This window comes from Fragaria vesca, linkage group LG2, assembly GCF_000184155.1.
Source record: "Fragaria vesca subsp. vesca linkage group LG2, FraVesHawaii_1.0, whole genome shotgun sequence".
In the NCBI taxonomy this organism is placed as follows: Eukaryota; Viridiplantae; Streptophyta; class Magnoliopsida; order Rosales; family Rosaceae; genus Fragaria; species Fragaria vesca.
This window is the reverse complement of record NC_020492.1, coordinates 6,010,745-6,029,904: the sequence shown is the minus strand read 5'-3', so window position 1 is coordinate 6,029,904 and position 19,160 is coordinate 6,010,745. Positions and strand designations below refer to the sequence as shown.

General features: G+C 39.6%; 3 protein-coding genes and 1 non-coding gene across 4 annotated transcripts; 2 read left to right on the top strand and 2 right to left on the bottom strand.

Moving 5' to 3' along the window:
* Positions 1 to 1,135: 1,135 nt before the first annotated feature.
* LOC101306096 (nephrocystin-3-like) lies at positions 1,136 to 3,662 on the bottom strand. The gene is made up of 2 exons (XM_004289877.1): positions 1,948 to 3,662; positions 1,136 to 1,567 (listed from the first exon to the last, which is right to left on the bottom strand). Exons 1-2 carry the CDS (start codon positions 3,633 to 3,635, stop codon positions 1,351 to 1,353), a joined length of 1,905 nt encoding a protein of 634 aa, XP_004289925.1. The 5' UTR covers positions 3,636 to 3,662; the 3' UTR covers positions 1,136 to 1,350.
* A 621-nt stretch (positions 3,663 to 4,283) lies between these two features.
* On the bottom strand, positions 4,284 to 9,997 carry LOC101305806 (autophagy-related protein 9-like). The gene is made up of 10 exons (XM_004289876.1): positions 9,864 to 9,997; positions 8,361 to 8,987; positions 7,919 to 8,239; positions 7,147 to 7,369; positions 6,489 to 6,668; positions 6,173 to 6,379; positions 5,997 to 6,074; positions 5,834 to 5,904; positions 5,620 to 5,730; positions 4,284 to 5,460 (listed from the first exon to the last, which is right to left on the bottom strand). The coding sequence occupies exons 2-10, from the start codon at positions 8,936 to 8,938 to the stop codon at positions 4,569 to 4,571; spliced, it is 2,661 nt and encodes an 886-aa protein (XP_004289924.1). The 5' UTR covers positions 8,939 to 8,987; positions 9,864 to 9,997; the 3' UTR covers positions 4,284 to 4,568.
* A 424-nt stretch (positions 9,998 to 10,421) lies between these two features.
* On the top strand, positions 10,422 to 13,916 carry LOC101298288 (CDT1-like protein a, chloroplastic-like). The gene is made up of 7 exons (XM_004292157.1): positions 10,422 to 10,735; positions 10,820 to 10,939; positions 11,071 to 11,326; positions 11,864 to 12,733; positions 13,121 to 13,322; positions 13,420 to 13,510; positions 13,598 to 13,916. The coding sequence occupies exons 1-7, from the start codon at positions 10,422 to 10,424 to the stop codon at positions 13,653 to 13,655; spliced, it is 1,911 nt and encodes a 636-aa protein (XP_004292205.1). The 3' UTR covers positions 13,656 to 13,916.
* A 1,942-nt stretch (positions 13,917 to 15,858) lies between these two features.
* On the top strand, positions 15,859 to 18,844 carry LOC101305614. Its single transcript, XR_183908.1, has 9 exons — positions 15,859 to 16,016; positions 16,579 to 16,678; positions 16,883 to 16,964; positions 17,258 to 17,329; positions 17,408 to 17,485; positions 17,603 to 17,662; positions 17,786 to 17,854; positions 17,952 to 18,070; positions 18,609 to 18,844. It is a non-coding gene; the product is annotated as an uncharacterized LOC101305614 (transcript).
* The last annotated feature ends 316 nt before the right edge of the window (positions 18,845 to 19,160 follow it).

Genomic DNA, 19,160 nt, shown 5'->3' with positions numbered 1-19,160 from the left:
CATCTAAGTTGTATTTTCTCCTTTTTAATGTGAATTATGGCATTAGAGCTACTGTTTTGCAAGTTTACTACCCCCAGTAAAAGTTTACTAGGGGTAGTAAACTTCATTTTTTTGCCGGTATGCTTCCGGCAAGATCCGATGGGTTCTGGTGACATTTTTTTCAAAATAATCCAGTGAGACTCCGGCGTCTCCGGCGATTTTCCGATCACCATCAATTTTCCGGCGACCGGTGACCGGAATCCGGCGGCCAGTGTCCGGTGACGGGAATCCGGCAACCGGTGTTCGGCGACCGGAATCCGGTGACCGGCAACCGGCGCTGGTGTCCGGTGTGCTTCCGGGAAAGTCTTCCCTTCTTCTTTTTCTTTTTTTTCTCTTTAAATAAAGGTTAAGGGTAAAAAAGTCTTTTAAAATATTATTTTATTATATTTTAATAAAGATTTGTGTATTTGGGCTTAAAATAAGTACCTTGTATTCAAATGGGCTAATAAAAAAGATTATCATTGAAATGGGGTTTGACTTTTTCTATTTTGTGCAAATGGTCTTTTTCCCATATATATATGAACATTTTAATATAACATATCTAAAAGACAAACATATAGTTGACAATGGTTCTCTCCAAATCCATCAATCTAGCCTAAGATATAAAAGTCAAATCACAATATAGGGGAGAAAATTACTAAAGAAAAATAATAAGAATATATACACCAAGATATGCAGATATGCAATAAAAGATAGAAATATCATCCTACTGATTTATATCCTTATCATTGACTTTAACATGAGAAGCAGTTAGATATTATGTTTTATGAATATATATCTCAGTCTAAATTTTCCAAATTTTATTACATCATGTAAACTCAGGTGCCTTCATTCAGAAAGCACAGTTTTTGTAGCTAGTACCTTGTCTTGCCAAGGCTCTTTGCCAGGATTTCCGGATTTCCTTTTAAACAGACTACTTAGTCTATTCATTGCCGTGATTTAGTTATATATAGACACCATCACAGTTCAATATATAATGAAAGGAATTTGTGCTAAGGATGACCATTTGATAAAACTTCTGTGAATAAAAGAAAAAAACAAATATATTCCTCAATTGACAATTCTAAAGCAATATACAAGAGCAGAAAATTTTGTGCTTCAAGGTAATACAGTTCAAGTTTAGAATGATGGGTTATTAAGTTTCTTTCTTATGAAGACACTGACACCCCATGAAGAAAAAATAACATAGCCAAAACATTATCAGAAGCACTGAAAACAGCAGCCATACCGTCACATTCTAGGACGAAGTTACTCACTTCGGTATATCAATTACTCAGAGCATCTTTCATATTAAGTCCAATCAGTTCAAATTCAAAGGAAATCAGCCTGTGAGCTCCTGGCAGATGGATGAGTTTGGGGCAAGGGCAAGGCCTTTATGGTTCGCTCATCATTTGAAAATGTCCCACGGGCTTTCTTCCTCAACTCTTCAAGAATTCGCTGTGCTTCTCGGAGTTCATCATGTGCACTTGGTCCATGACTCTCCCAAGCATCAACTACTTGCTGCTGGAATTGAATTGCAAGGGCATAGCTGAAAACCCAAGAGATCAATTATGAGATACATATGATTGTGCGTTGCATAAGACTAGCCTCTTCAAAATTGCATCAAGCATCTTTAATGGATGCTTGATGAATATACCAAGGGAAATGAAAGTGGGTGCATGTGTCAACAAGAAATGCCAGACCTATATTAAGTTCACATTAACCAACCAGAAAACTACTGGAAATAGCACAAGCATTACTTTTCACATGAATTAGAAACTACCAAAGGAACATAACAGGTCCTCTATTGCATAGATTACATTCTGAAAAGTAACCATCTAGTAGATTCTAACTGCATCTGAATCTCCGTTACCAATGTAATAATATTATCATATACTGCCAAGTAAAGAGTTAGAGATGTATTCATACCTTTTCATAGCATCATATGCTTTTGAGAGGTTCTGGCATGCCTCGATTGAATCTGCATGATGTGGACCAAGCGCGACATCCATGATGTCCTTTGCCACAGCAAACATCTGTGCAGCTGACTGAGGCCGGTCTAATTCCAAATATGCTGCCCCCAAGTTGTTGTAAATGTAGCCCACACCAAAATGCTTGGGACCAAAGCTCTCTTTCAACCTTTCAGCCGCACTCTCCAAGTAAGGAATAGACTGTGAGACCTTGCCGGTCAACAGAAGTAACCACCCTATCCTAGCAGAAACACTTCCCTCAGAATGTTGTTCTTGAGGGAGCTTCTCAAGCAATGCCAATGTCCTCTTTAACAGTGAAATTGCAGTCTCAAACTCGTTCATTGTCTCGTATTGCATAGATATTTCTGAGTATGCCTCAGCAACATCTACCGGGGCGGCTCTCTCTTTCTTGTCAAGAATTCCACAAGCAATCTCCAAACTTCTCTTTGCATCTGAAAACTTTTCCTGATTACATAGTGCTTTTCCCATCGAGATAAACACTAGTGCCCTGGTCTCACTATCCTTATCCGTTTGCTGAACAACACCCTTCAAAGTATTAATAGCGTCATCATACTTCCCCAAAGCAATCTGCATATTTGCAGAATCAATCTCCGCACGAAGCAAATCAGAACCGAGACCCCAATTCTTCAAAACCTTCTGCGACAACATGTTCTGCTCCAAGGCCTTCTCATGCTCCTCCAAACCGGTATAAATAACCCCAAGCAGCCTCCTGTCATGCGCAACCTCCACAGAATTCTGCCCCAAGAGTTCTTTATGAATCTCCAACGCCTTCCTACAAAACCCCATCGCCTCCTTAAAGTTCAGAACCGCAACATAAGCCTCAGCCAAATCCCTGTTAGCCTTCCCAAGCTCCTTACTATCTTTCTCCAACATCACCTCCTTAATCTCCAAACACTTCCTCAGATTCACAAGAGCCTCCTCCCTCCTCCCCATCGCCGTCTTCACATTCGCCAGCTCCAACTGCACCGCATGCATCACCGGCCTAACATCCCCAACATCACAACCCTCCTCCTCCAACCTACCCAATGCCCTACTAGCCCTATTCAAATACCCCAAACTATCATTAAACCTCTTCAAGCTATAACTAGCCGAACCCATCAATTGTAAAGCCATTGCAACAAGAAACGAACTCTTTCCACTACTACTAACATCACTATCATCATGTTCTTTATCAAAAGCATTAAAGGCCCTAGTAGCAAAAGCCAAAGCTTGTTCAGGGTCCTCACCTTCCTGGTCAAGCTTGAGCCCAAGTTTCAAACAAGCCAAGGCCAGCTCTTTCTCTCCGAAAACCGACTCCATTTCCTTGAAAGCTGTACGCATCTCTTCAGAAGTAGTCGCCCACTCAAATGCGTCTTCAAGATCGGATTTTTCCTTGGTTTTTCTCTGCCTTGAGTTCATTTGGGGCGCGAGGGTGTTCGTGTTTCGAGATGGGTTGGTTTGGAATTGTGGGGGTTTGAAGATTAAGCCATGGAGTTTGGTGCAGGAGGTGAACTGGGTCGGTGAGGAAGAAGAAGATGAAGGGGGAGAGGGAGGGGTGGAAATGTAATTTCGGGAGAGAAGAGGAGCGAGGGATTTGGAGGTGTGGCGAGTGAGATGGGAGAAGAGTGAGATTGAGGATTTTCTCATGGTTGGAACTTTGAGAGGTTTTGTGGGTTCTTTCTGTTAAACCCTTCTGCTTAAACCCTTGAAGTGAATTTGAGGCCGGTGAAGAAGAAGGCGATCAGCAACTAAGCGACGTCGGTTTGTAGTCTTTTTTTTTCATTTTTATTGTTTATTTGAATTTATTTTTATACCAGAATGAGACATGAAACTATTTCTTATTTTCCGCAAGTTAGTAACACACCCACTAAAAATATTTGGATCGAGCTTCAAACCCAACTTAAACCGAACAAAATCTTTTGTTGCAAGAAACAAATTTTACATTTTTGTTTTGGAAAGAGGTACCAAAACCAAACTAATCTCTCGCGGTAAGAACACATTACATTTACATTTTTATTTTGAAATGTGATACTGATATTGAAGATCTGATTTTTTTTTTGTCGATACAAGAAACAAAATTACGACAAAAAATCCTAAGAACAGCTGCCCCAAACTGATCAAAAGGAAGGCGTTGCTTGAGAGGGGAAGATGCCTAAACCAAAGCGTTTACTGAGTGCTTTTTGGTGAGCGTTTAAACTTTACAGTTGCCAACAATACAATATAGAACCGAGTACAAAAGGACTTTTTGAGAGCACGAGTAGTGTAATTCCAAATAAGTGATCCGACAGATAACTTGGCGGAATGAAAAGGAATTTTGAAATGATCAAATGGTTTAGCTGTACATTTTTGGAGCCTTGGAGGGGTGCTGGGTTTTTATGTGACCTCAGTCACCCTCGCAACTGGGAGAAGAGTATCAAGAATTTCAATTTATATACAACAAAGAATACACGAATCCTAATTCCTTACTGAGCAAGAGAGAACATTCCCAGTAGTGGAAAACCAACCAGATACTTGAGCAATAGAGAACCTCTTGAAAAAACTAAGAGGAAACATATAGTTATCACTGAAAGCTTGGTGGTTTTATATCTTAGGGGTTTCAGGACGTCTACTATATACATCATCAAAATGAAGATTGAATTCTCCTGCCTCTAAGTCTAAGTCATCCATATAAGTAGTTCGAGATAGATTGTGGTAGTTCCTCCTCCAATCCAACTCCTGGTCCTGCTCTACATCTTGTTCGGCATCTTGTCTTTCATTCTGTTCCCGTTCATGTTCTTCATCCTGTTCCTCTACGCTTCTGTCTGAGAAATTTTCATAATACTTATCTGAAGGTCGGCGCATGAAATTGGGAGGCTCAAGAAAACTTGACTGTGGAGGATCAAGGAAACTTGACTGGGGCTGTGTACTGTGAGGGCCAGTTCTAGCCCACCAGTGACTCCGCACTTGGTGTGCCGGATTACCAGTGTCATGGTGCTGAAGTACATTATCTCGGGGGAATGGAGCTGATGTAGAAGCCCCCAGATATGACTGTGATCGATCCTCATAATGATGGTCCCAAAGATCTTCAAATCTTGCTCCATTTTCTGTGAAGTTGGGCGGCATCCAATCCACAGACTGATGCTCAGCACCTTCAAATGGTTCTTCCAGACTATTCTTGTAACTCGTTGTATGGTGTGGGGCAGATGTGTAATACCAATCAAGAAGGTATGGATGATTCTTCTGCTCTGCATCAATTAACCACAGAGAACCTAATTGATAGCCATTTCTAGGATTATGATGCAGCCTTTCCCTCGATAAATAGTTCATGCCACCAAAGGCTCTCAAACTGGGGCTACCAGGTGACATTCTCTGGGGAGAATATGCATGTCTAGGTCCTTGTCCCTGCAACTTTTGCTCCCTGAAAGTTCTAAGATTCAAAAGAAACTGATGTCCTTCTGCATTTGGGTCCCACGACGGATAGCTACACTGGAAGCTGCCACAATATTGGAAAATTCTTAAGAATTGAGATTCGCGCAAGGAAATTATTTGGCACGCAACTAGAGTATGCCAAAAAGTAGTTATGCCATAATTGGAAAAGGACAACATAAGAATGACATGACGAGCATCCCAAGTAGATCTCTAGTGATCATACCTCAAGAACGATTTCTCCATTTTCCCCTGAGAACTCCTCTGTGAGCGAGATACGTTGAAAGGTGACCCATAGTTTCTATTACCATGTTTTTGAAAATCAAAGGCACTAAAACTGCATGAAATGAACAGTACAATCAGATTTTAGAATGTTGTCAATGATAAAGGCTCAGAGGACACTGCATAAAGACAACAGAACAGGGTGCATAATTACTAACCTACAAACATGACCAACACCTTCAATATCAATTGTGTATTCTGCAATAAACTCTAAAATGTCATCCACCCGCTGCACATTACACACAGATCAGAATGGAACAATAAACCAGAAAGTTCATAGATGAAAGAAAACAAAATAACATGAGATCAGCATTATCTGACCTTTGGAACCACAAATATAAGTAAATATGGAGTGAGGAAGATAGAAGCCATCTCCTCAAGTAACATCATTCCAGTATACTGCATTTTAAGAAACAGGTAAAGAAAGAGAATAGTATGAACAGCAGGCTCAATATTGAAGGCTAAACACAAGGAAATGGAGCTTTGCAAGGGATCACCTGAAACAGGGATTCAAACTCTGTCCGAACACCCTCAGTATTCTCTTTGCCACGCCATGTCTTCGGCATATAATGTGTGTACTGAACCACCATAGACATTGCCCCCTCTGGATCAAGGACCAGAAGCTCATCACTAATTGCAGCCCTGCTAATAGCTGTTATAGTTCCAAAAACCGCAGCATACCAGAACAAGTTGCGACCAAATATCTGCCCATTCATATTTTAACAACAGATACCACAAGTTAGCATCATATCCAAATATCCAAACAACATATCCAAATGTCTCACTAAGAACGTAGGAGTGAGAATATCTTACATGGCCCTCTAGCAGAGATTCCTCTAGGAACGCGATGATGATTAGAATAGCAGCGAAGCCACCAGACACAAATGAGATGAACTTTGCTATAATGGATATAATAGGAGAAGGAAATTGCTTCAAATATTCAGAAGCATGTACCAAACTGCTATTGATTCTGTGTTTGAACAAGTGGTCCACCTGCCATTATTATGATCCAAGTTTTTAAACTTTAGTAATAGAGGACAGAACTCCATAATTATAGACGATGGAAACAAGACAAAGAGGGAGGAGACTAACTTTCTGAAAGATTGATAGAAGAAATAACTACTTTCAATAAAGTGAATTAACTATGCCAAAGATAATTGATTTAATTTAGAAAAGCAGCCATGATTCTTCATATGGTTTCATATCACGATACAGGGAAGCAAAACTCAAAATATATGATGAAGCGATATTGATGATATAAAACCTTTACCAAGGTGAATTTTTTGAATCTAATGTTGAATCCAACCTTGTATTGTTAAGGAACAGAGTGGTTATCAAAGTAATAAAGAGAAGCCAAAAAAAATTCATAGGTAATGCATCTTTCAATGACAAGCACAAGTACCATACATGAACATGGATTACTTTGTTTCAAGGAAATGCTGAACTTGAGAGGAAACACAAAAAACATTACCTCATTGAATTCCCTAAACATCCACCTTGACAAATTTGACCATCTTCTCGATGAAGCAGTGCTCGGATGGTTATAAAATTGTTCTGCGTGCCTTAAGAAGAGATATACCAGCATGAATATGACAAGAAATGGCGAAAGGAGAAGCATAACAAGCCCAACTACCATGAGTCTTTTCTGTAATGTTCTTGGATTTGATACAAAGTCCCTTCTAACACAAAAATTCCTGCAGAAAGAATACACAGTCAAAAAATATCATAACTATTAGGACAAAAAATATCAGAACACGGCAGGCCCACATCACCAAACAATGATGCTTGAATGCACAATCCTGAATCTACGACTTAAATCAGTTAAATCTCTTCCTGAAATGTATGGTGCTGGCAACAAAGATTCCTGTTAAGCTCTGTCTGGACCATTCTCTATTAGTATACCAAGTAGATTAAAACCTTAAATCATCCATCATAAGGAATGTAGTTTGACCAAGAGACTTTTCCCGCCGAACCAGTTAAATCATCCTTATCTTCCCCATTTTTGTGGGATTAGCAGGGGAAGATCTCATCAGATATATTAGCTTTCTCTCTTTTTCTTTTTCAAGATAAGTAAAGTTTGCTCATATCTAGGGTAACATTAAAGTGTTATTTATAAAACCAGAAAAATAAAGGCATAAACATGATGTCCTCATATCCTAGGCAACTATATTGGTCATGCCACCTGAACTATGATACCATAGACTCCAGGTCATACAAGAAGATTGTGTTAAGATTGAACATACCTATCAAACATGCTCTGCAGGATGCACCAATTCAAGGTCCACTCAAGGGTTTTTGTCAGAATTAGACGCTCTTGCTGTCCATTTGAGTGCAGTTTGACAGTAGGACCAGTACCTGGGACCCACTGAGAGATTGGAAAAGAAAGAACCCCCTTGTTAAGCATTCCAATTAAATAGTTCTCCTTCCGCATCAGACGCATAACCACATCATGAGCAGAAAGATCTTTGACCACACAAAGCTGCTGTGATCTTTGTAGCTGGACAACCTTTTCCAAAATTGATGCCCATGGCATTGTCTTAATTTCATTGTCGGTGACATGGAGGCTGCAAGAAAAATTCAAACCCACTTTTCTTATTTAATTGAATATTATAAACATGTACGCATTTGAATAAAGCTTAAGCAACTGCAGTCATTGCATTATATGATAATACTCTTCAGACATACCTGTTGTGATAGAAGTGACGGACTCCCAAAGTATCTCGTAGTTGAGCAAAAAACCTCAGGAAACAGAAGATCCAATAAATGGAAAATATAAACAAATATCCAACAATTATCGCTTTGGAAAGCGTCAGAGGGCTTAATGGGTGCTGATGAAGAGCTTCGGTAGCAAGATCACAGGGCTTGGTTCCAGATTGAAATGCATCCATCCCACACTTTGCATTACGAAGACCATTCCAATCAACAAATAATAAGAAGAACCCAGAGAAGCATATGGTGAAACCGAGGCTCAGAAGCTCTACTATCCACTTTATGACAATACACCAGAGCCCTTTATCACAATAGTAGCTGTACAGCCTTTCAAAGAACAGGTCCAAATCAGCAATTGGTTCCACATTTACGCTCTCACCATTAAGAAGCCCAGTTGGGCTCTCGCTACCTGGACTTGGACTCAGTGCCCTTCCATACTGAGATAATTCAACCTCAGGAGCCACATCCCTGAGCAAAGATGTTGTCAAAGATGATTCACCACGCCACTTAAAACTGCCGATAGACTTCACACCCTTAAGCCAACCGAACATCATTCACACACGCTGACTATGGGTAGATACAGCCTGTCCATTCGATGGACAACTGAAATAGTAAAGCAAGAGATTTTGTAAGAATGAGGGGATAGGGTGTGTCCCTTCTATAGTCACAGGATGGAGTAGCAACCACAGTAACGATATGCATGTGCAACCAGGAAATGACAAACAAAAGAAAAACAGGAAATGACAAACAAAAGAAAAACAGAAAAAGGAAACATCCTTGTTCTACTCAATTAGTCAATTATCATGGAAAACTTCATATCATCTTCAGCATTTCTATGCTAATCGGCTGAGCATTTCCTTATTCAGATAAAAAGTAATCTAATTAGCAGATAAACATACCAATGCAACAAAAGTTAGAAACAGATCCTTGTATCAATATCAGTCTACGGACCTAGCAGCAACTTCATGACCACAAGTCACTTCATCAAGCACATATCAAACCTTAGCAGCTACTCAAACAATTATCGCAAACTCTGTTTGTCTTCAAGCATTTCTAAACTAATCAGCTGAACCCTTTCTCAAATAGAAACTAACATAATCAGAACATACATATCGGATGATTCCAAACCTAGGGAATAAGGTTCTTCTATCAATATATGCTCTACAGAACCTAGTTCCAACTTTCTTTCTCACCATAGACTTCACCTGATTCTTCTATTTAAGTTCTCTAAATTTCCTTTTTTACAAGAAACTTGATCATCCTAGCTAACTTGGTCAAGCAAACTCAATTCATCAAGCAGAAATCAAACTTCAACAACTCAATCATCCAAACCAGCTATAAAGCAAAATAATCAACATGAATGGAGCTATCATCTAAACCAAATTTAACATCACCTCCAAAATATTCCCCTTTCAATTTGGGCAGAAAAAAACAAAACAAAACCCAGAACCAAAAACAAACCAAAGAACAAAACTTTACCTCCACCCAATTGACAGCCCCCAAAGAAGAGTCCAAAGCAATCAAATTCCTCCCCCACCGGAAAACACACGTCACCCAATTCGACGGTGAGAATCAAACCCACAAGCTATAGGCAATCGTCCAACTCCGATTAACAATAAATAAATAAAACCCAGAAGGAGAAACCGAAGAATATGCAAAGCCTTTTCTGGGTTTCTTAACTTTTCTTCTCTCTGTAATTTTGCTTGTGAAGTTGTCCCTCTCAATATGATTGGGGAAGAAGAAGACGTGAAGTTGGGTTACTTCTCTAACTTCTAAACAATTAGGGTCTCCTACTTGGGCTGGGCCTACAATAGGCCCATAGAACAAAATCTGGACATGTCCAATACCCCAATACCCGACCCGAACCCACAAAACTCGCGGGACGCAACGGATGGATTTGGCGGGAGGCAACTGTAGCACGCTGGTCTTTCCCGCCACGGACTATAATAAATACCCAAAACCCGCATTTCACCAGCGCCTCACTTTCTCTCTCCTCTCTCTCTCTGTGACTGAGCTTTTTCTCTCTCTAGGTCTACAATGAGTTCCTCAGAGGCTTCAGATCTGTCTATGAAATTCAAATCGAAGAAGCCTCTAACCCTAACCCCTAAATCGAAGCCGGGTTCGGTAATATCCGATCCGATTCTCACCGCCCCGACGCCGGACAGGCCCTGGCAGCCGGCGCCGCCGCGAGCGCGGAACCGGAACGTCGCGCTGTCAATCGCGGATATCAGACGCGCCGCGGCGAAAAGCGTTGGCGAGAAGAAGGAGCAGATCGGATCTGCGAGACGGCAGATCGCGTTCCCGGAGGAGAGTCCGAAGAAGAAGAAGGCCCCGAAAAAGCTGCCGGAGAAGTAGGGTTTTCGGATTTCTGGGGTTTCGATTTGGGGATGATGATTTTGGGTGGGTTTTGATTTTTAGGGTTTTTTGAATTGCAGGTATGAGATTTTGGGTGATTTTTTTAATTGCTTGGATAGTTCGATTCGGTTGTTGAAGGCTAAGGGAGTGAAGCCGCTCTTCAGGAATATCTGCCCTGCCGTTGAGGATTTGACTGATAGGTACTCTTCTATGAAATTCTCATCTTTTTAATTTTTCGGTTATTGAAGTGATTGGTGTGTGTGTGTGTGTGTGAAGAAATTAAATTTCGGAATAGAAAGTGATGGATTTTTGGGTTGTGTTGGTTGTTTAGGAGGTTTACATACAGTCACTTGGCTCAGTTGAAGTATATTTTGCCTGAGGTGATTGAGATAAAGAAAGAGCTTGTGTTTGATGAACGAACTAGTTGTTTGAAGCCGGATCTTCATGTTGCTTTGAATGTTCAAGCATTGGAGATTGATGGCGAGTCTAAATCTGAAGGGGGTGGAATTGCGCAGTTGAAGAAGACACTGAATTTGAGAAGGGTGTTCCGTGATCGGCTTGTAAAGGTTTCGATATCCCAGCCTGAGGTAATATAACTAATATGTTTTCGTTTCTGAATGTACTTTGTGCTTTTTGAATTTTGATCAACTAGCATGGTTTCAAGGGTTTTTAATCAGCTTTAAACTTGTTTAAGGAATCTTACATTTGAGTCGCACCTTTACTTGTAGATAGTGTAGTGAGCTTTTAAACTGATTGATTTTGCACTGGATGCTAGCAATCTATCAGGCTCTAGTGTATAACAAGGGCACAAATAATCTAAATCATGATGAGTAGCCTATGAGGCTTTAGTAGCTGAGAATCTTGAATTGTACTAAACTAAGTTCAGTGTTGTCTCATCCTGTATTGATTTATTCCCAAACAGTTGAAGTTGTGCAATAATATTAGACTAGGACTTGAACAAAATATAGAAGATGCTGTCTTGCTGAGAAACAATCTTGATTTTATAAATAATATAGTTAGATCACACTCGTAGGCTTAGGACTTCCAGATTTATAATGTCAATAACCTTCTTGAACTGTTGTGTTTAGTAGCATGTGGTAATAGAAATCTAAATCTTCTTTCAGGATTATGAAATTCCAGAAGAACCTCTGCCCCGTCCCTTTAACTGCGACAAGCAAGAAATACATTCATATGGGGTCAAGTTTTCTTCCTCATCCTCTCCTGGTGAGATATCAACTGGTCACCTTCAGGATGATGAAAATCCAGACAAAACACATCAAAAGTCATCAAACCAATCAATGGAGGATTTGAATTTCAACATAATCAGAACTCCCAGTCTATCATTGCCTATTAAGACATCATGTGATGTACCTAAAAGCCAGCAACCAGGCATGGCATCTCATTTTTTGGGGTCTTTTCGAAGGCGCTTTTCGCAGAAACCTATAGGCACTGAGTCAGAGAACATACAGGATGATCCACCGAAGCCGTTCATTCAAGCTTCAAATCTTTCAGTTTCAGAGTCAAATCCCAATACTGTTCGCTCTGTCAAGGAAGATAGTATTGCTGCTTCTTCGCATAGTCAAGTGCTCAATACTGTTTGCTCCGTTAAGGAAGATAGTGTTGATGTTTCTTGTCATGGTCAAGTGCCTGCAACCCCAACCAAAAAGATAGACCCGTTAGAGGATGATGGTTTGTCTGCAAATAATACTGTCATTCAGTCTGCTCCAGGAAAGCTTGCTTCAACTCCAAAGCTTGTTTCTACTCCAGCCAGGTTGATGTCCAGCACACCTGCACCACACCCACCAAAGCGATGCTTTATGACCCCAGAGGATAGCTCGCCAAACAAGTTGGTCAGGCGTCCTCCACGCACCAGATCATTGAAATTTGACACTCCTGTGAAGAGTAGAAATGCTGAAGATGTAGGTCTTGATACAGATGGCGCTTCAATTGATAAGGACATTCTTGATATTCTTCCTGGGGATCTTTTGCAATCAGTATGTCTCTCTGTAACCTTTATTGAGCATTTATATTTCTATGATTCTTTAAAAGTTGCCATAGGATACCAATTAGTATTTCATCTCCATAAATTTCATATCCCTATTGTTTGTTCCAATTGGAAATCTCTGAGACTGTTTGTGCCAGTTGAAAATCATCTGGGGGGTTGGCAAGTTATCATCATCATCTGGTGATGACTCCATTAATTACTGCATCATGTTATGTTATGCACACAGGGCTTTCTCAAACTGACACAAGGCTTTCTCAAATGCTTTCTTGCTAATCTCAGTATCGATCTTCAAGGCTTGCTAATCCCATATTTTACTATATGAAGACTATGTTCAGTAATTGAGAAGTAATTTTGAGACTGTGCTGTATCTTTACAGCTTAGGGAGAAGGAGCGCAAGGCAACAGAGGAGAGAACTCCAGCCATCACACAAGCTAAGAGGCGGCAGAAAATGATTGCCAAACTGCCTAAACTCTTTAACATGATTCATTTCCTTTTTCAGTCGATGAACCGTTCTTTTATCACCAAACAGGAGCTTGTACACAAGATAATTTGGAACCACTGTGACATGATTGACAGAGGTAAGCAGATAATCTTTAATTCTTTCTAGTGAAAGTATAATCTCTTAACGTATGGAAGTTTCTTTTGAGGCTAAATCGTCTCATGTTCTTTTCACAGAGGATGTTGAAGAGCAACTCAACTTGCTGCAAGAACTGGTTCCAGATTGGATTTCTGAAAAGAAACTTGGAGGAGATTTGCTTGTCATAAAGTAGGAAGACTAGTTTTTTTCTTATCTTTTCATTGAAAAGCTTGAAACGTGGTCAAAGTATTTAACGTTATATCTGTCTTCTTGCAGCATCAATAAAAAATCATGTCCAGAGGCAATACGATCCCATCTTCAAGAAGCAATCTGAGCTGGAGAATCCTAGATTTCTTTAGTTTACTGTAAGATTCTAACTAAGGACGGTGAATGGTTTCCCTCCTTCATTGAGCTCCTCATGTTTTGGTTAGTTATTTAGCATGTAAAGTAAATATGGGTGGCCTAATCAGGTTGTTAGCATGAAGGCTTTTGTCTAGAGGGATTCATAACAAGAGTAGGATTTGTCCAAAATATCTATTTCCCTTGATTTCTGGTGTTTTTGTAAATGAAAGCAAACAAAAGATTTGAGTCCTGGATTTGAATGTGCAGTTTTCAATTATCATGGCCAACTTTTAGAAAACAATTAGAGGTTTTTAACCCAACCTATCATTTTCCATGAAGACATCACTTGAAGCACCCAAGAACCAGTAGCCAGAGCTATTATCTAATCTCATCTGTGAATCAGAAAACATATAAAAAGCCCTACCAATGTCCTCTTTCAAAGTTACAAGGTTTAAGAGTCAAATCTCAAACCTTTTAGATGGAAACTATAATTCCTGCATTCCAAGGTCAGGTCCTTTCTTCTTCTTTTTTGAGAAACCAAGGTCAGGTTCCTTTAACCGAACCAAAGAGATAATGGAAGTTTGAAGGAACCGATTGCAGAATTTATCATTCAAGTCTGAAGACATATGTACTGCCTTAGGGGACATGCACCCTTAGGCAGTATGAAGAAACTATGTTATTACATTTTCAGTAGGTTCATTTTCGCATATGTGCTGCCTTGCCGCATGTGTTAAGAAACAGAAAGTGCCGACGCTGATACCTCTGCATCCCTGTTATGTGGTCTCTGAAGTTCTTGCTGCTTGGATGCACCAGGAATGATAGGCTCAATGCTGCTGGGATCGAGTGGGAAATGGGTTCTGCAGTAGCTCTCCATCATCGACTGAAAAGGGTTTTGTTTGTAAGTATGCATATTTGATGATGTGAATACGGTATCTCTCATGGTTAAATTTTACGCAAATAATTATTATCATTAGATATTGCGGATACACTAGATTTCTGATACTTCCACCAGCACCCATTGTTGCTGACCGTTACATGACTTGCATCACCCAAGTATCATGGTTAACATGGGGCCTTCAGGGGATATATCTACTCTTAATATCAAGTAGCGAATCGTAAGGTTTTAATATCAGGCAATGGAGTATTCATCACTGAAAATGATTCTGATGTAGTACTGTAATTGGACATCAGATACCATTAGGCCTAAATTAACAAAGTAGTACACAAGCACGTGATTCAAAACCAGAACAAATCGATGTGCGAAAACTGTAACAGGAAACAGAGAATCTGCTCTATTGGCATCATGAAGGATAGGTAGAGTCGCAATGGGGTAACCATTCTCCAAATATAAGTTTGAAAGACATGAACAAACAAGTCTAGGATAGCATCAATCGAACTATTATTATGATCGTCTAACTAGTAGCATTGGAAAAGCTGTAACAGAAACTGTTAAGAGAAGCATGAAGATAGATGACATTGAGTAGATAGACTCCAAAGTAGCTAACGATAGTAGATTTCCATTTCCACAATACCCCCCAATGGATGATACTGGCTCAGGTCCTGAGCCTCTGATGGTGTCTGCGCATATCGGCACGATCCCGAGGTCTGCGACGTTGTCTGTGCATCTCCGCAACATACTCTGACCACAAGCGCTGCTCTTCCTGAGTTTTTTCCGCGATAAGAGCAAGATATCGCCTGAGTTCAGCTTCATCCATTTGATCACCTTTATGTACATTCCACCCTCCCCTCTCAGATGTTTCGACACCTGCAAATACATATGACCCGGCCATTTGCATCAATTTCAAATTTGCATCAAATTGTGTGCAAATTGCATCAATCCATCAACATACCATATGATTATGATTTCACCAAAATATGATCCATAATTTCACCAAAATAAAAACATATGAGGAAAGCGCTGGACTACGCCGAAGTCTGGCACGCCAATGTGGTCCCGAGACGCGTGGCCTCTTTTCATTGGCAGAGACAATATTGGAGGGACAACAATGGAATTTCTCGGATGACGGCCATTCCCGTGGATGTCGACGGCGTCTGGTGAGTCTATAACATGCCGACGCGGTGAAAAAGGAGGGATTAATACACGCTGCATGGAGATCAGCCAGAGAAGGCGAAGTAGGAAAAGGAAAGAGCAACCACGTCTCCGCTATCGAGAAGGCGAACTAGCGGCAAGCAAAGCGTCGTGCACAAGTTCAAAATCGAAAGAGGCTTCAACCCAGAGCAGAGCGTTGTGCACGATTTCGAAATTGAAGGCGTTTTTTGATCCCAAGTTTGAAATCGATGAATTGATGAATGGGATGTTGAAGGTGGAAATCAGACCGCGTTCCCTTCGGAGGTAAGAGTTGTGTTCATGTTTTTTAGATTAGATTAACAGCCGACTCCGAATGAATTGAGTCATGAACAGATGATTGCATAGCGTTGTGTATGTCTCTGGTTTAGTCTAAGCATGTGTGCACCTGTCAGTTATCTGAATTGTTAGTTTATAGAGCATCTAACCCGAGAGTATTTGATATCAGTTGTGATGTAAACTCGTTGTTCTAGATTCGTAGATGTAAATTACTAAGATGGCTGCAATAACAAGCTGCCTATTCAGATGTGAATGATAAAGCATCATGAAATTTGCTGAGAAAACAAGCTCTCAGTTGATCCATTTCCATTGGTAGCTACATTTCAATAGTTTTAGATGGGCAACAGACAGTGAAGATTTAGCTGGTGATTATCATTGTAGATAGAACCTTGCACATCTTCAATTAGAGGAAAATTGATGCAATAATCATAGCCTGCTATATGGTTCTGGTTTAGTTTATATTTCATTATGTGAACTGGTCTTGTTTATAGCGATAGTAATCCGAGAGTATGTCATATGAGGTTTGATGTATACTCCCAGACTTTCACAGAATGTTGATGGCAGTTCCTGTTAAGAGTTAATGAAAGTACCTCGAGTGGAATCTAATTAAGCTCTGAGTTTTTTCCTTCAAGATACGGTTCTCTTCCCAGGTGAATATCAAATATATCACCTAACAGTCATATGATTTGGGTTTTACACAATACTTAAGGTATTGTGTTGGCCATGTTGGTTTCTGACCTTAGGAAAAGCCTAAATGTTGTAAACTCTGATTAGATTTTTGTCCCTTCAAACCACTCATGCTAATCATTAATATATTACACCTCATCCAGCTAATAGCTTATGCTTCTCATCAGATCAGAAATTCAGTCAAACTGAAAAGAGTTATGCAGACAATTCTTTCCCTAGGGAATGCCTTGAACCAAGGGACAGCACAGGGTAAGACTGCGGGAAGCAGCTTCTTGGTCTATATATGATTTCATCATTTCTATAAGTTGTCTTTGTGTGTTCATGTGCATCAGTTGCTATATATGTTCTTATCGTATGCATATTGAGTACTAGTATAAATCAGCACATATATACTGAAATAAGTTGTGGGCTGATGTTTTTATATGCATAACCTTGTTATGAGGAACTCTTCGTGAAAAATCATATTTGTTTGATTATACTTCTAAATTAGCATAGTATGCATCACAGCTGTGTTATACTGAATTTTACTTGATGTACTGTAGGTTCTTGCTGACCAACTACCAGAGGTTCTAGAGTTCTATTAGGACCTAGCCAGCGTAGAGCCTGCATCAAAGGTACCCCTTTTGAGTTTGGACGATAAATTTCCAGGATAATTTTGGTATCTGTCGCTTGAAATCTTTGATCCACTACAGATACAATTGCAGGATGGACCAATTGCTCCACGACTTTGACTGCTCTGCCACCGCTCTATTTTCTCTACCAAGAACCATGTATTGACCGTAATCACATTTATCTTAAGTAAATTTTCAGTCCTTTTCTTGCCTGAAAGTAAAGGCGAGCCAATTTTCAATCAAATTTACCCAATTGTTTCCTGTTGCTTCTTGCAGCAACAGTCGACTGAAAATTATTTCTACGAAGTGTCGACAAGATTTCGTTTTTCTTCGAAGGTGAGTACATATGTTCACTTTAGTCTTAAATGTTCTGCAACTCTGAGTCTTGGGGCAAGTTTAGCTATATCCATTTGATAATTATGTTGTTTTTTGTGTATATGGCACTTTTAATTTTGGCAGAGAAAGCTTTTGGGGATGATGGTAGCCTAAAGCAGCCAAATGAACTTTCCATTAATAAAGTTGGACATGGTTAGTTAACCTCGAATCTTATTCCCATTGCTAAAGTGTTTATTGTATTTATGATTGAGACTAAATTTGTAGAGCATTGTGGGGTATGTTGATGCAGCACTACATGAGCTTGATCCGAAAATAAAAAAGTTCTCCTATTCTAAGGAAGTCTCGCGTTTGTTATCCTCCTTGGCATAAAAAAGGCCCATTCCCCTTCAGTCTATGTATATCTTTAAGGTATAAGGTCTTTTGCGTTTAAGGTTTTCTGGATTTAGACATATTACCTTTGCATTGCTCTCTTAAGATTTTGCGTCTTTTATGATTATTGATGCTTGAAACGAAGGTGGTATTTGGAAGGAACCACACAAGTGCATGATACATTAATTTAAATGAGTGGAGAGAATATTGACCTGAAATTTTAGCTTTTTCTTTTTGTCTTGGAACTTGGATATATATGCTGGTGTTTATGGATGTAGTTATGGAATGGCATATAAATATACATTGGCTTTCCTATCTACATATTTGTATGCGCAAGTGTAACTTATGGATCAAACATGTTTACATAGTGATATATATGTATATACAAACCAGCAATTTGTTGGGGTTAAATCTTTATTTGATGAAATCAAATTGGGAATTGGAAGGTTGTGAAACTAAAAAGAGGGGCTTTTGAGTATCAAATTATGAACTTGATACACAGTTGAATGATCCTTCCATAGATGTATAGATAATAGTGTGTTTTTTTTTGTTTTTTTTTTCTATATTACTGGATCAGAGTGCCAAGGAGAACAGGGCCACCGGAGTATTGGATAATTTCGATGAGGGAGAAAAGTATCCGGAAAATATGCCGAGGAAATTTGTCTGCGGCAAGTCCCCGGAAATCAGGCCAGGAATCAACAGCTGCTTCACTGACCCAGCTAAATGATTGAAATCATAATGAAAAGGGGAATCATCAGAGATGGTGATTCAAAATTGCTTTTGGCAACTGGAACTGTAGTGGTTGTGTTAAAATTAACCCGGTTGTCTGGGGTGAACAATGGAAATAAATTCAGAGGATGATTATGTAACCTGAATTTGGATTTTAATGGTGGATATTTCCTTAACCATTACTTTATGTTGTTTTTGGTTGCTGATAGACTTCAGATGTTCTTTACCTATGCTTCTGACCTTTTTAATAAATCAAGATAAAACTCGGTACTCCTACGCATTACTTGTCCTTCGTAAATTTATTTTAGTGTCACCAGTATGCAATTGTTACTTAGCAACATATGAAGTTCATGACTATATATGTACCACACAGAAGATGAGCAAATAATGATCGTAATAA